The sequence below is a fragment of the Chelon labrosus genome (genome assembly GCF_963514085.1).
Source record: "Chelon labrosus genome assembly, chromosome: 4".
Classification (NCBI taxonomy): domain Eukaryota; kingdom Metazoa; phylum Chordata; class Actinopteri; order Mugiliformes; family Mugilidae; genus Chelon; species Chelon labrosus.
This window is the reverse complement of record NC_140340.1, coordinates 11,875,333-11,892,222: the sequence shown is the minus strand read 5'-3', so window position 1 is coordinate 11,892,222 and position 16,890 is coordinate 11,875,333. Positions and strand designations below refer to the sequence as shown.

The 16,890-nt window shown below is 40.7% G+C and overlaps 1 protein-coding gene across 2 annotated transcripts; it reads right to left on the bottom strand.

The window, feature by feature from the left end:
- Positions 1–3,160: 3,160 nt before the first annotated feature.
- rbm5 (RNA binding motif protein 5) lies at positions 3,161–16,666 on the bottom strand. Of its 2 annotated transcripts, none has more exons than XM_084542215.1 (25): positions 16,446–16,666; positions 16,148–16,193; positions 15,266–15,443; positions 15,007–15,165; positions 14,813–14,882; positions 14,338–14,411; positions 13,491–13,574; positions 13,152–13,212; positions 12,712–12,777; positions 12,456–12,616; positions 12,254–12,351; positions 12,048–12,135; positions 11,895–11,954; positions 11,687–11,753; positions 11,146–11,246; positions 10,889–11,039; positions 10,664–10,755; positions 10,379–10,555; positions 10,104–10,244; positions 9,929–10,012; positions 9,584–9,769; positions 4,169–4,243; positions 3,953–4,053; positions 3,724–3,853; positions 3,161–3,592 (listed from the first exon to the last, which is right to left on the bottom strand). In XM_084542215.1, the coding sequence occupies exons 2-25, from the start codon at positions 16,162–16,164 to the stop codon at positions 3,467–3,469; spliced, it is 2,547 nt and encodes an 848-aa protein (XP_084398341.1). In that variant the 5' UTR covers positions 16,165–16,193; positions 16,446–16,666; the 3' UTR covers positions 3,161–3,466. The 2 variants fall into 2 exon arrangements, with proteins under 2 accessions (XP_084398341.1, XP_084398340.1); XM_084542214.1 differs by having other exon boundaries at positions 11,895–11,963; positions 16,446–16,625.
- Between the last annotated feature and the right edge of the window lie 224 nt (positions 16,667–16,890).

The following is a 16,890-nucleotide window of genomic DNA, read 5'->3' as shown; positions in this document are numbered from 1 at the left end:
AGAACTTTCCACCTGGCGGCACAGTGTCGAGGTGGTTAGCACTGATGCCTCACAGCAAGAAGGTCACCGGTTCGAATCCATGGGCCGGCTTGCCTTTCTGTGTGGAGTTTGCATGCTCTCCCTGTGTCTGCGTGGGTTCTCGCCGGGTACTCCGGCTTCCTCCCACCATCCAAAGACATGCTCATTAGGTTAATTGGTGACTCTAAATTGACCGTATGTGTGCGTGTGAGTGTGAATGGTTGTCTGTGTCTCTATATTGGCCCTGCGATGGACTAGCGACCTGTCCAGGGTGTACCCCTGCCTCTCGCCCGATGACAGCTGGGAAAGGCTCCAGCAGACCCCCGCGACCCTTAACAGGACTAAACGGGTATAGAAGATGAATGAATGAATGAACTTTCCACCTAGCTCATCACCTTGGACTACAGGCATATTACACATACATTTGCATAATGGGGCTTAATCAGAAATAGAAACCATTAAATTGTATCACAGTGTTAGATTAAAACTGTGTAGGCAACCGAAATTTAAGTGCGGTATGTATATAATAATAATTTAATACTGATTGTGTGGATTTGTAAGAGCAGCCTCGCCTCCGTGTCTCCTCTTTCATGACTGAGCTATTTGGAACCAGTGAAGATCTTATAGCAACAAGAAATCACAACATTTGGTTTACATATATATGAATGAAGGATAAAATACAAAAATCATATGTTCCACACACCATTAACCACTCCTGGTATCACTCCTTCACAGCCCTCAGCGTGTAAAACTGAAAGCATATGATATCCTTGTGACTTCCCTACTTTGTTGTTGTTTAGTTTGTATGGGGGGGGGGGGGGGATTCTGCTTTGAAATCTTATTTCCAGGAAAAAACAAAAAATGAATGCTTATAAGACTTGTCATGCAGTAAATGAATGGGTGCATGCTAAAACACACATCTCACACTATAGGAGCCCTTTGAGCTTGTCAGCTGGACAAAGTGACTCATTTGACTGCAAAAGCCAACTTTTACTGTTGCTCAAAAGACAGGGCAGCTATTTTGTGACTCTCCTGTATATTACCATTTATTTGAGTCACCAAGTTCAGCATCTGCTGAAGAAATAATCCCGGGCAACCGTCCAAAAAACCCACAAGGCCTACAAAACCTACCTCCGTAGTGTGGAAGAGAACATGTTTCCTAAGTAGCATGTTATATAATGCAGTTTCACCAGTAATTTATTCTTCACACAGCTGAACGTGACGGTGATCCATAGGAAGGGCTAAAAACAACATGGCGCTTACATTCTTGCTTTTGAACATTATTCTATCGCTCAGCTGGTTTTTTAAGGTGTGGTGTCGGGCTGCGCGTAGACACTCTGCAAAAGGGCAGATGAGAGGACGACAGGGAGATATGTAATCTGGCTGCTCACTCTCTCACCGTATTGCAACATTATATTTATGTAACAGAGGTGGATGTGAGGTTCGGAACATTTCTCCCTGAGAGAGGAAAATATGAAACGATGGGGCACCGTGGGGTTCACCAAACAACCCAAGGGATGTAGTGTATTATGTTCCCTTATGTAACACAGATTGTTTACATACGGGCTGCCAGCAGTGAGAGACAGGTAAACTGACTTCACTATGTGAGAATATATAGGACAGGACAGGTGAGTGTGACTTGGCTGATTAGTTAGTCATTCTCTATTCACAGGATGCTTTCATTTTCTCTTCACCAAAGACATGCACGACCTCAAAAGTTTTAACATACCCCGGGGCTTTTCTTTGATGTGTCATACGGACTCAATATTTGGCCAGTTGTGGTCATTCTGCAAGGATTTGCCAAAAAACCAAAACACATACTGGAGATTGAATAGATGAAGCTCGCTGGATGAAGCAACACATCTCACCTCACCATATATAAAAGATTTATTTGTATTCAGCAATGCTGAGTAACAATAAAATTCACCCTTTCCAGCCTAGAGGGCCATGTGGACCAGGCTGTCATTAGAAACAGCTGGCTAGTTCATTTTCAGTAAAGATACAAATGGATGTAGCTTCAGTCCAGTTCAGAGACGTGTTTCTGTGGAAGAAATCTACATTTTTGATTAGGAGGAAGTAAAGAAGTGTTTTTTACCTAATCTGACTCTCACTTCCTGGTGATGGGGACAATGATACATACAGTATTTCCAATTTTTCCCAAGTGCCTCTTACCTGTAAAGACCAAGGCCTTCAATTGTGGAGCTGTAACAGACTAGATTTGGGGATGTTTATAATGTTGGCATTTACGATTATATAGTTGGGGTGTAAGGGAGTTTAAAGAAACGGGGATTTATCAGGGAAACAAGAGGAAGAGTATGCATTCTCACATCCATGTGAGAACCTCATTCTAATAGTAGTAATAGTAATAATATCAAGGAAAAAATCCTGAAAGCAACAGCCAAAAGAGCCCAACCACCTCCAGCACCACAGCGTGATTAATTGCACTTACACTAGGTCTGGTCAGCCGGGCTGCCAAGGTCATAGCATACCATTAACATGAGGACAATCTAGTTTTAGAAATGCAACAAAACTATACAACTTGAAAAGCCACTATTAACACTATTAATGTCTATAATTTCAGTACAAAATGCAAACACTGAGATTCTGGCCTGCCTGTGGTTCTCTTTCAGGCAGGGTACTGTTATTTTCTTTCATATCAGCTCCACAGGATCCACTGGTATACCGAAAGCAGCTCATGTCCGTGTGTTATTACATCTCACCAAAGTCTTACTTGCCTAAGACTCTGGGAAAATGGATGGCAGGATACACGTGTATTGCAGCAACCAGGCCTAAAATAAAAAGCAACAACATGCAGCTGACTGTACATTTACCTGAGATGATTGACAGTGTAACATGGTAATCGTAGATCCAATCCCTTAGGGTCTCCCTGGGGAAATTAGCTTTTGCCATTACCTTCACGGGAAGGTCAATATTATGAAGTTGTGTGGGACTTATCATCTCGCTCAAGGTCTTTCCAAGAGGGCAGCATCTGATTAGGATCATAAACACGTCCTCTGATGGACGGATGGTTACAAAACTAAAACATTAACACTTTAATAGGTACACAGAGATGTCGCTTTTCCAAATACATTTAAAGAACATCCTGCTGTGAGCACTTTACTACAATTAAGACCACCAGAAATCATGTCTCATGTCATTTATTTCCTGTACAAATAGACAAGATTTTGTATAAACTGTACAATCTTTTTAACATGCAGAAACAAAACTGTCATTACTACAGCTCACAAAAGAAATATGTAAACCAGGGGAAAAAATTCACTGTGCATATGTACAATTTATAAATTATATAATTAACCTTTTCAGTATGCCACCCCTAACCCTACAGTCTGGTGTATGGCAAGAGGTATAATCATCGTGGATCAAAACTTATTAAAAAAAATATATAGTCTCTGTTTTCCTTCTGTTGCTAGAGCCTAATGTCATCTAATCATTCCAATTCAGTGAAGCGAGCAAACATGGCTTTGCGGACTGCGTCTTTGTATGTGTCTGAAGCAGACAGGGTGTAGTTGGTGCCTTTAGTGCCAAGACCTGCTCCTTTTGTTCTCAACTGTGCCTGAGGAGAACACCAACATGAATTGAGTATTTTAGTTTATTTATTTTTTTGTACATTTAGTTAGTGATGCTGATGTACCCGATATAACTTAACAAAAGGAGGAAATTATTAAAAAAAAAAAAAAATTATACCTCTATTGGTGTGGTGATGCCCTGCTGATTGCGACCAAGACCTTTGCCCTCCTTCCAGCCCATGGCCTGAAGCATTTTGTTCCCAATATTGTCGCTGTTAAGGCCATCTTTTGTGGGTTGCTCATAGTTACTGAACACAAGAAAATTTTAAAAATTTAATAAAAACACAAAATTTACAATATGAGCCAGAATACAAAATAAGTTGATAAAATAAAGTTAAGACGCTCACATGACAGGTGCTGGTTGGCTGAATTTCTTCTTTTTAGGCGCTGGGGGTTCAGGGATGCCATATTTTTCTCTCCTCTCAGCTGCTCTGTCTCTGTATTTCATCTATTCATTAGGAAAAAAAAAAAAAAAAAAACATTTAGAGTTTTAAAATTGATTCAGTTTAAGGAGGAAAGAAAATGACTCAGTTCTAAGTGGGTGATTCTATATTGAGCTGTACCTCTGTCTCTTTTCTTTCCAACTCCTCCAGCTCGGCTTCAGTCATTTTGGATCTGCGGAGAACTTCCAGGTTTTTCTACACAAGAAAAATGTCACGATGCATAAATTATTGATCTTACAAGGCAAGGCATTTTTATTTATATAGCGCATTTCATACCAAGAGGCAACTCAATGTGCTTTACATAAAAACAGAACAAATTAGAACACACAGTTAAAAGCAAGAACAAAGAAAAAGAAAAAAGAAAAAAGAAAAAAGAAAAAAGAAAAAAGAAAAAGAAAAGTGTATTATATTATACATATATTAAAACGATTAAGAGGACTTACAGTGTAAATCCAAGATTACGATTTAAAATGATTTAAAAGGGCTCAGCCATATGCACATGAAAAAAGAAATGTTTTTAACCTGGATTTAAAAGTGCTTACAGTTGGGGCTGATTTCAGCTCTGCTGGTAGTTTGTTCCATTTGTGTGCAGCGTAACAGCTAAATGCTGCTTCACCGTGTTTGGTTTTAACTCTGTGCTCCACTATCTGACCTGAGTCAGTCGATCTCAGAGCTCGACTGGGTTTATACATTGCTAACATGTCATTCATGTATTCTGGACCTAAACCATTCAGTGATTTGTAAACCAGTAGCAGAACTTTAAAATCTATTCTGTAGCTGACTGGGAGCCAATGTAAAGACTTAAGAACTGGGGTGATATGCTCTGATTTCTTTGTTCTGGTTAAAACTCGAGCTGCAGCGTTCTGGATGAGCTGCAGCTGTTTGATACTTTTTTGGGGGAGTCCAGTCAGAAGACCGTTACAGTAGTCAAGTCTATTGGAAATGAAAGCATGAATCAGCTTCTCCTGATCTGTTTGCGACATGAAGCCCTTAATTCTGGATATGTTCTTAAGTTGATAAAAGGCTGTTTTGGTGATTGATTTGATATGACTGTTAAAGGTCAGATCTGAGTCTATCAGCACACCAAGGTTTCGGACCTGGTCTTTAGTTTCTAGAGACAGTGACTCAAGGTGTTTACTGACAGTAACCCTCTTCTCTTTATTGCCAAAAACAATGACCTCAGTTTTTTCTTGATTTAACTGCAGGAAGTTTTGGTTCATCCAATTTTTGACTTTCTCTAAACAGTGACACAATGACTCTATTTGACTGCAGTCATCTGGAGACAATGCAAGATATATCTGTGTGTCATCTGCATAACTATGATAGTTGACATTTGAATTCTGGATAATTTGACCCAAAGGCAACATATATAGGCTGAACAGAAGGGGTCCAAGAACTGACCCCTGAGGAACTCCATATGTCATAGCCACTGGATCGGATTTATAGCTTCCAATGGTCACAAAATAACTCCGCTCCTCCAAGTAGGACCTGAACCAATCTAGTACTGTTCCGCTGAGTCCTGCCCAGGTTTCCAACCTGTTCAGCAGTATACTGTGGTCTACAGTGTCGAAAGCAGCACTGAGATCCAACAGGACCAGAACTGACACCTTGCCTGAGTCAGTGTTCAACCTTATATCATTCAACACTCTAATGAGAGCTGTTTCTGTACTGTGGTGAGGTCGAAAGCCTGATTGAAATTTATCAAAGAGTCCACTGGAGTTTAAAAAGTTGCTAATTTGATTAAAAACCACTTTCTCAATGATCTTGGCTATAAAAGGGAGATTTGAGATAGGTCTGTAGTTGGTTAACATGGAAGCATCCAGCGTTCTCTTTTTTAAGAGTGGTTTGATGGCAGCTACTTTTAGGGCTTTAGGAAACGCGCCTGATTGAAGTGAGCAATTTATTATTTGCTGCAGATCTGTTTGGACAGAGCTTACAATAGTTTTAAAAAAGTCAGATGGCATTGTGTCAAGACAGTATGTCGATGGTTTAAGATGCTGAACTGTGTGCTCTATGGTTTTTTGGCCAATTGTATTAAATTCTGACATCCTAGCTGATTTATTCCTAGGTGGTTTTAAGGATGGTGTCATTTTATTATTTCGACGATTTGTGTCGATATTTTGTCTTATAGATGTGATTTTTTCATTGAAAAAGCAAGCAAATTCATTGCATTTTTCTGTGGAAGAAAGTTCTGAAACTATCTCTTTTGGGGGGGTTGTAAGCTTATCAACCAAAGCAAACAGAGTGCGAGTGTTGTTGATATTCTTATTAATCATTTCAGATAAGTGTTGCTGTCTAGCCTTGAGTAACCCGTGGTTAAAATTAAAAATACTTTGTTTGTAGAGGTCATGGTGAATTTGAAGTTTAGTTTTTCTCCATTTACGCTCAGCTTTCCTGCATTCTGTTTTCAAAGCCTTCACCATCATAGTGTTCCTCCATGATGTTCTCTGTCTGCTCAAGATCATCTTAGTTTTAATAGGTGCAACAGTATCCATGACATTTGAGATTTTCAAGTTGAAATTATCCAAGAGTTCATCAACTGTCTCTGCACTCACGGCTGGTGACATAGCTATAGCCTCCATAAACTTAGCACTGGTATTCTCATTTATGTACCTTTTTCTAACAGACAAAGAGGTTAACTGAGTGTTTGGAGTTATCTGTAAGTCAAAGAACACACAGAAATGATCTGAAAGAGCCAAGTCCTTAATATCAACAGAAGAAATGTCAACACCTTTGGAGATAACCAGATCCAGAGTGTGGCCTCGAGTGTGTGTGGGCCCTTTCACATGTTGGGAGAGGCCAAAAGTGTCCAGTAGAGAACAAAGTTCTTTGGCATTTGTGTCCATGTTATTGTCTATGTGAATATTAAAATCCCCTGTTATGATAAAAAAGTTGTAGTCCGTGCAGATAACTGACAGCAGTTCAGCAAACTCATCAAAGAATTTTCCTGGGTATTTTGGTGGTCTATAAATGATTAGAAAAATAACTTTTGGATCCCCCTTTACTAAAAAACAGAGATATTCAAAAGAGCTAAAATCACCAAATAAAGTTTCCTTGCACTGAAATACTGATTTAAAAATGGCAGCAACTCCACCTCCCTTCTTACCACTTCGACACTTATTCATAAAACTGAAATTTGCTGGTGCTGCTTCATTTAGAATGGTAGCACAGCTACATTCAGTCAGCCATGTTTCACTAAGAAGTAAAAAGTCTAGATTATAAGTTAAAATGGAGTCATTTACTAACAGAGATTTGTTGGCTAGTGATCTGATATTGAGTAGGGCTAACCTTGTGGAGATAACAGGAGACACTGGTGAGTTTCGGGGTTGACAGGCTATACTCAATAGATTGGTAGATTTAATTGAACCCTTTTTATTTCTCCACAGTTTAACTACTTTTCTGTTACCCGTCATCACAGGGATTGAGAAGACTGCCTGAACTCCATAGGGCCCTGACTGTTCCTGGGGAAGAACATAGTTGATATCAGTATTGCAGCCTGGACCCGGCACATATCAGTCAGATTCACAGATATGGTTCAGAGGAGGTGGGGGGGCTCGGTGACTTTTGGTCGAGGGTTTTTTCGGAGGTGGTGGAGTGGGAGGGGCTGGACAATGGGGGAGGTTAATGGGGGAAAATATGGGATTTTGGCGTGGTGTTAATTGGATTCCAATATTGACAAGGCTCTTCATCCTGTCGGTGAAATCCAGAAGTGGGGAGTCCAGACTGAGTGGAGAGAGTTGGGGGCTGGGTGGGGTCTGGGGGGATGAAGGTTGGGAGTCTCCTGTTGGGGCTGGGGGAGACTCCACTTGTTGGGCTGTTGGGGCTGGGGGAGGCTCCACTTGTTGTGCTGTTGGGGTTGGGGAAAACTCCTCTTGTTGGGGGGAAGATGATGATGTTGCAGGTTCTTTCTGGATCCGCTGTCCTCCGTGGTCAGTCATTATCGCAGCGCCTTCGCATGAGCGCCGTCTTATCTGTTGTTTTGGCTTGTCTTGCCTCTTGTCCTTGACAAGGGCTGTTGGTGTCTGACGCAGAGAATAAAAAATGTTGGAGCTTAGCAGCTGTACTCCTGACTTGTTAAGGCAAACTCCATCTGCCTTAAAGAGGTGCCTGCGTCCCCAAAAAATGTTGAAATTGTCAATAAAGTTCATTGATTGAGCGGCACAGGTGTCTTTGAGCCATCTGTTTAGCATCATCAGCCTGCTGAAACTCTCATCTCCTCGCCGAACTGTCGGTAGGGGTCCACTGAAAAGCACCTCAGTATTTAAACACTGAACTTTGTTCATCAGATCAATAAAGTCTTGTTTTAATACCTCCGATTGTTGCTTCACAGCATCAAGGGCTCCTGTGTGTATGATGAGAGATTTCAGTGTCGGATGCTCAGCAGCAATGTTTAGGATCTTCCTTGAGATATCAGACACCATGTCGTTGGTAAAACAGAGTACTTTGGTGTTTTTTTTGGTGCAAAATTGTTTTATTTCATTCACAGCTCCGTCACCCACTATCAGAGTTTGAGGCCCAGTGGTTAGCTCTTTCGGTAGCCTTTTAGCATAAGATTTAGCTTCATACCTTTCTCTGGTGCTGGGAGATGAGCCTTTTTTTGGGGAGTGAGGGTTATGTGAAAGTGGAGCAAATCTGTTCTCTAGTAGAATCCCTGTGTCTTGAGACAATTTGCTCTTCGTTTTAGTAGTAGCCTTGGTCCATGGCTGCTTTCTCCTTGGTACTGGCGTTGAAGAGACATTCCTGTGTGATGGCAGTGCAGGCCACTCGGTGTCATCATGAGTCTCCGGGTGCTGGGTTCTGCCTGATAACCGTCTTCCCATATCTGAGGGAGGCGATTTGTAGTGTTTTGGCTTTACACCAAGAGAGTTCCAGGGAGGACAGGTTGCTTTACTGCCATTTACACCTGGCTCCTGCCGCGTCGTGGTGGTGCCAGTTAGCTTTCTGTTAGCCTGTTCCCTTTCATTGTTTAGGGATATCGGTAGAGTAGTTTCATTCCCATAATGTCCATTAATCTCCACATTCACTTCGAGCCGATGAATTTTTGTTTCCAGTACTGCTATCTTCTGGAGCAGTTTGTGATAGTCATCCATGGAAAAGGGAGGCATCTTGAGCAGTAGCCTGGCTCGGTTTGCTTAGCTTAGCTCCTCAATCCCAATCACTGCAGCTGGTATAGGTGTCCTTGTAGGCCACGCTCACGAAGTAAAACAGTTTTAAAATAACAGTGGTAGCTTTCAGGAACTTTCAAAAATAAAACTCCAAGTGATATATGGGTGTCCAGGATCCACTTTCCATAAGTTTATAAGCAGAAGGAATCGATTGCAGTGGGAAAAGATAGATAAAAGCAATAAAAGCGGAGAGCAAAGGAGTGAAGCGTCTGGCTTGCAACAGAGCGACCTTCGAAAGTTGGGTCATAGTAGAGGCCAGTTTGAGGATCATAATAGTAGCCTGAGGACTCATCATACTGATAGCTGGATATGTCAGGCTTTTCTTTACTTCCTACTTGCATTTTAGGCCTGAAAACAAATTATATGTTACCTTGTGAAGATCAGAGAGTTGCTGATGTCTAATAAGACTCTCTTTATTGGGAAACTGTCTCCTACACAGCAAGCAAGCCAACTTCTTCCAGTCTGTCAGCTTGTCCTGGCTGGGGTCAGAACCATCAGGTTCTGATCCTCCTTCTTCAGGATCACTGTCTCCACTGTAGGCTGCCACAAGACCACACTAACAACACAGTGGATGAACAAGCACAAGAATTAGCATAAGGCCAGAATACGTGTAATGTATTTTTAAATGCATTTCAATGTTCTTTTGAGAGTATGTGCCATCATACTTCCAACAAACATTACATATACCAAAACCAGACATTTAGACAATGCTCACCTTGGAAGTGGCGGCTGAGCTGGTTGGTGGCTCCTCTTCAGGGGCCCTCAGCACTTCTGGCATGATTCGATCTAGACCAGCCTGCTGCAAAAACAGCACTCAATCCATTTAGGACATAAAAGTCTAAAATGTACACATGCAGTACCAGAACTCTGACTGAATCCTAATGGGATACCTTCTTTTCAAATAGTGTGAATCCAGCATCAGCAGCTGCTGCCTCCTTCCGCTCTTCTTGACTAATAGGCTGAAAGCTACTTCTGAAGTTCTCTTTCTGCTTGTTGAGACTTTTAGCCCACCGCTCCATGTCTTTAGCAATCTGAAAGCGTCAAGCGGGTTTGAATGCGAAGTTAAAATGCAAGAAAAACATTAAGAAAAGGCTCATAAAATTTGAAGAGTTTGCTACAAGCATAACAGACAATATGTGGTAATGTAGGGGTTATAATAGGTCACCTGCTGAGCAGTCTTGCTTTTGGGCTTTTCCTTTTTCTCTTTGCCTTCTTTAGGTTCCTTGCTGCCTGTTGCTGTAGAGCCACTTGCTGCGTTTTCAGCAGTTGTGTTTGCGGGTACATATGTCTGCTTCTCAGTATCCCAATACAAATACTGCTGAGTCTGAGAATTGTAGTAATACTGCAAGGAGAAACACCAAACGTTAATGAAAGGAGTAACCAATTTAAAATGCTAACTAATGAATAAATAACCAATATGAAAAATCAAAGACGGTTGTGTGTTACTTACATGTGTATTTGGGTCATAGTAGAGGCCAGTTTGAGGATCATAATAGTAGCCTGAGGACTCATCATACTGATAGCTGGATATGTCAGGAACAGCTGTCAATAATACAACACAATATCATTAAAAAAAAATGCTTTAAAGGTATTTTGGAAATTATAAAATGAAACTAAAAATACTTGTTCTCCCTTAAAAAGAAGATTTTTTTTAAGGGATCTAGTGTGCTCATACCAGTGGTATCCACTAGCTGTCCAGGCACTGCTGATGTACTGGCAGCAACAGCGGCAGCAGCTACAGCAGCAGCTGGCACAGATGTAGCTGCAATGCCTGATAGGTGTCCTGTCTGGGGTTTTGCCTCCAATTGTTGAGCAAGTGACAATGCCTACAATTAGTGTAAGAGTTATTGACCTTTTCTTATGACATTCACTTAACTCATTTAATAGAGTAAAATCATTTAATTACAAAATTCACAAAACTGTGTGTATTACCTGCACAGCAGGCTGCGCAATTATATGGGGCTGGTAGACTTGAGCATTCTGTGATATTACTACTCCAACTGGTGTTGGAACAATCTTCACGCCCGGGGCAGCTAGAATTAAATAAAACAAGGATCAGTTTTTCATAATTTCAACATCACTGTTCAAGCAGGGCTCGTCAACTTATTATTGTTTGACCCCATAGCTATACGCTGAAATTATATATACACATAAATGTTTCTGAATGAAGTGTCACAGTTTGAAGAAGCTGAACAAGAGCACTTCTCAACTTATTGTATAGATCTGTACATCAGATAAGCTCATGGGTTCCCCTAGCTCTTCTCCGACTACATAATGAAACTGAGGTAAAACTACATACTATCAGAAACCACTAAATAAACATATCTGTCCAAGTGTATCCGATCTCAGCGTGATGGGTCAGGATATCTTGTGACCTCAGTAATGTCGTATTACATGAAAATGTAGTGAAAAGACTATGTTTAACTACAAATGTATACCAACATCTCTTAAAAATTTAGAAAGCATCCATTACCTCCTAGAATTCCATTTCCCTGAGAGGTGCTGGCTCCTGCTCCCTGCTGGTAGTATGTCTGGTAGTCCTGTTAATAACAGATTCATGAAATGTTGGTATCAGAAAGAGTTTTATAACAAATCTGCCATGAAATGTCATTATACAGCCATATTTTACCAAATGCATCAGTGAACAAAGTGTGATTGGAAATTATCCATTTCCTACTAACCTGTGACAGTGGAGCATAGCCTTCTTGCAGGTAGCTGTACTCCGACATTCCCTCTGAACTCTGCTGAGACTGAAAATGAAAACTTGATATGAGTGTGTGTCACAAATAATAGGAGATGATAAATAATAGGATGATAAGAGAAAATGTGCCTACCTGAGTTGAGGACCACTGGGCAGCAGCAATAGCTGTGCTGGCCACAGAGAATGCACTGACACGATTCCCATCAGGTAGTAAAAGGTCCCTAATACAGGTAAACAAAAGAGGGAAGTTGATTAATACGCAGCTAGACTGTCAAAGGAAAGCAAAAAGAATAGTGATGCATGAAAATAATGCTGAAAAACCTTCAGCATTACACTCACTTTCTAGCACTCTTGGCATAATCCACCCCAATTGTTTTTCCATCCAATTTTAGGGGAGGCTGCAGTCCCTGCAAGATGGTTAGAAGCTGAGAGGCCTCCTGTAAAAGGGAGAAACATTTTCAATTTAAGTGATATGTAGACATCTAGGAGTTGTGAGCTTTTCAAAAGGAACATTATTTTTACACGATGAAGAAATGTTTACCAGAGGAGAAGACAGCTGGACAAAGGCAAAACCTCTGTTCTGGCCTGTCTGCTTGTCCTTGATGAGGCGAATGTTGTTAGAAGAAAGATTAGCATATGGTGCCAAGGCTGCCATAATGGCTTCCACAGTGGTCAGAGGAGCAATATTCCTCAGGATGATTGCTGTAAAGAAAAGAAAAATATTATATTTATGAAATACATTCCACGGATAGGAATATTTTTGTGGGACACTGCCTCTATGTAGCAGAAGTTCTTACTGTCGCCATAGAAATCTCCACTGGGTTGAGTTTCAGAGACTCCAGCGTTATTGCCCGTTTCACTTTCTGTTGAGAAAATGACAGAAGTACAGGCCGCATTAACATAACGTTCAGAAATGTGTAGAAAAAAGGTATAAAGTGGTAACCCCCAAAACCCGTGCTTAAAATGAGTCGGTGCTCACACTATAAGCCTTTTTATATACTGCATTATGTGTTGTATTCCACCCCCCATGTCTTATTATTTAGGTCAGAAAGTAATAAAAACTGGATGCCGTTTCTCATCTATGCATTTCGTCTCTAAATGACAGAGTGACAACACTTGTATAAACTTGGGTCTCCACAACTACAAAAACACAAACTTTGTGTTGCATCCCAGCACTTTTGTCTCTGGTTGCCCGGATGTCTGCAGTCAGTGGCCTCTCGTTGATTCAACTACTTACCCGCTTTGGCTGCTCCACACCTGAAGCACTTCAGCCTCCTCCGGAAATTGTACAGGCCACACTGCAAGTAACCGTTCACATCATTTTGATTATACACCCACTAAAACCCTATACAGTGGTGCCTCAGAGAATAGGCAATCTATATTGGTGCAGCATACCACACTTACCAGAGACACAAACTAACCTTTACCACTTATCCATATGTAGGTGTACCAAAACATAAGCTGACAGGACTGCAATAATTGTAACTTTCAAGCCTATCAGATTTGTGTGTGTGCGCAGTGTTCTGCAGAAGAACTGTTTGGATAATTTGACTGTGTAACCAAGACATTAACTTACAGTGCTGCAGAGCCAGTCTTCATATTTGTTTCTGGGGTGGCTGTAGTGCATGTCCACGCTTTTGCCTTGGATGGTCAGACGTTTCTGAAAGAGGAAACCAAAATCACTCAAGTGTTCATGGTGAACACTGATCTCATCAAAAGAGCAAGCAGTGTTGGAAGGGAGAGAAGGGGGAGAGGGACCCCCAACAGATAGCCTTTGAGTTTAAGACAGGTACATGATGTATATGTGGACATGATGTAAAGAGGGTTCTTTAAGTGTTTGGGACCCGTGTGCCCAGGCTGAGCTGGAGCAGAGTGTACAATGTGATCCTAGAGACATTTCTGAATGCTTTAAAAACATGTATGGGCTTCCAACAAGAAATGTTGAGGAGAAAATGACTTAAAAAAAAAAAAAGGAAAGATTAAAAAAATCCCATCTACTGAGGGGCAGGCTTAAAAAAGAAAAGAAAAAAAGAAAAAAAAAAAAGACTGAGGTTACACTGAACTCTAAAAAAATAAACAAAAATATATGACTGATAATGCGAGTATCAGCGTGGTAAAGATAGTATGTTCATAATTTTGAATGCAGATTCCTTAAGGAGATGACCTCACAAAATGAGTCAAATCTGCAGTTTTAATGCGACTGCCAATGAGTTAACTAAATATTTGTTCAATTTGTAATTTATAAATCAAATATAATCATCTCTATACACAATCAAATATTATTGCTCTCTGGCATTGAATCCATGAGTTGTCCTTTCTGTACAGTTTCCACACTATGCATTAAACACATTCTGGTTGCCTTTAGGGTTATTTTTTTTTCAGATCCCCAAGATTAAAACTAGACTTGGCGATTGTGAAGCAACCTGATTGGTCTCCATCCATCGGGTAGCATCTTGCAAGTGATAAAAGTCCACGAAGGCGAAACCACGGCTTATACCTAGAGACAGCATTCAAATATAGACGGGAGGCGTGTTAGTTTAGAGTCCATGGGCATATGATTAAAACTCTTCCACAAACTGCTTCACGACCCAGGCCCAGTTTGGTACACAATAGGCCACCGATTAGGAGTTTACCATAGCAAGTAATCCTGGTGAATACCACAAGTGTCTCAGCCAATTGACTTCCTCATAACTCGTTAATGCTGCTCTTACTTACCTTGAAGTGAGCCACAATGTACTGAAATGATAAGCCTTAAATCAATATTTTGCATCAGTTTACAAGTAATTTCATAGTATTATTTCCTAGTCGTCAAGGGAAAATGGGTCTGAACGGAAGCAGATCGGCCCTATGCTCAAAGACTTGGGGAAGAGCAGGGTCTGCCATGTATCTGGGTCTCACCTGTTTTCTTTTTCATCAGTCTGACATCCACTGGCTGGGGGCCCTCCAGTTGGTCTATGGCAAAACAAATCTAAACAGGGACATAGACATGACATATTGGTAAATCATCTTTCAGAATGAATGAATAAAAAGGTCAACGTGAAACCAAACAATTAAAAAGGTTCTAAATTTATAAAAGAAAATGTAGTGCTTACATCATCCTCAGTAACTTGAGGAGACAGACCCCAGAGCATGATGGTCTTGCTTTTCTTCTCTTCTCCTGGTTCCCTTCTGTAATCCTGCTCTGGGTAGTCACCATCCGAATGATAACCATCTTCTGATCTGTCACTGTTACGTCGTTTCCTCTCTCTTTGCTTTAAAACAAATAAATCAGTTAAATATCACTATCAACACACAAACATGTTTTACTAAAACATAACGCAATTAATTGTCTCTAGATCTTAGAATAAATACCTCAGGACTGTCTCTTGATCCCCTGCGGTCTCCTTCATAACGATCGCTACGTCTCTCTTCACCCCAGCGACGCATGTTGTGATCGCGGTCTTGGTCTCTCTCTCGTCTGTCGCGCCACTCTGATTCATCACGGGACTGGTCAGAGCCGTATCTCCCGCTACGTTCTGTCCGGCTAATCCTAATCAGGAGAATATTGAAAATATATGTAAATTCATCCACATATTTATGGGAAACAATTCAACCAAATACCACTGTGTCAAACACAATTCCTTGATAAAATGTATACAAAATCATAAGCCTGATGTACTCACACATTGTAGGGGCACCTTCCCAGGAAAGGTACCACCCAGACTGAAAATACCTTATAACAATAGTATTCTAAACATTTGCTTGCTTTTAATAATGCTATTGTTTTATATAGTCCAGTACTTAAACCCAGAAAGAACAGACAAGATCAGGAGTGTCTTCATTTGTATTTATTGCAAGACTTCAATTTGTGCAATATGGGCCAAGAGTGGCTGCATGACCACGCAACCAAGTCAGCTGGTCTGTGATCACTGTCTCTTTTCAAAAGTGTAAGTTGAACAGCCTTACCATGAAACTCAAAGTACCTTGGGTAATGTCTTAAACATTTCTTTGACTCTTGTAAAATGTATTATTAACTGTACTATGACATTCTCACTTGCCATTTTGGTATGTTTTTAACATCAGGAAACTAGTAAACTAGGACTAAGGTAGTTTATCTGTACTAACTGACATATATAAACCATGAGGAAAACAGAAACATGTGCGGAAATTTACATTAGAAATTGAATTAAAATAACACTGTCACTATAGCTAGCTACACCTAGCAAGGCGCGAGCGCCTACGGTTACCACTCACCGTTTATCTGCTCCCATTTTTTCTACGGCTGCAGCACACACACGGCCTATAGAGAGCAAAAATACCAATTGTTTAGTTAGTCAGGTATTCCGGTGTGTTTTAGACTTATTAAGATCATCTAAAATCAGGCAGGTTCCCTAGAGTCGAATGATTTCGCTGTGCATATTAAACGCCCGTGAACAACAACATAACATGGACTCTGATCTGATCAAACGGACATAACTTCTGACATAAGCATTTACGCTAATAAGAGTCTAAAATGAGCTATATTTTTAAGACTGAACATACATTAACTTACCGATTAAATCTTGGTGATAATATTATTACCCGCTATTATTTTATCAAAATGATAGTAGAAGAATTGTGGGCACAAAAATTCATCTCACGTTCTCGGTCTTTCTACAAACCAACTATGGCACCTTCTTTATCCCAAAATGCATTGGTGTATACACCAGTGCATGATGGGTAATAAGGCAATTTGGCCCCGGATTTGCCTTACAGGCAGAAATTGTCCCCCCTGCCCTGATTTATCTGTTCGTCCCCAGTTGGTTATGGTTAGGGTTGACGTTAAGATCTGTGTCACGACTAATGACTACGGATGGGATTTGCTGTGGTTACGGACTGATATGTTTGCAGTTGCTAAAAACGGAGACGCGTCGATAGAGCACAGGTTTAAGTGCTACCTGAAAGTCGAAATCGAGGGGCAAAAATCACACATATATTTCCGCCATTTTACTGGATGT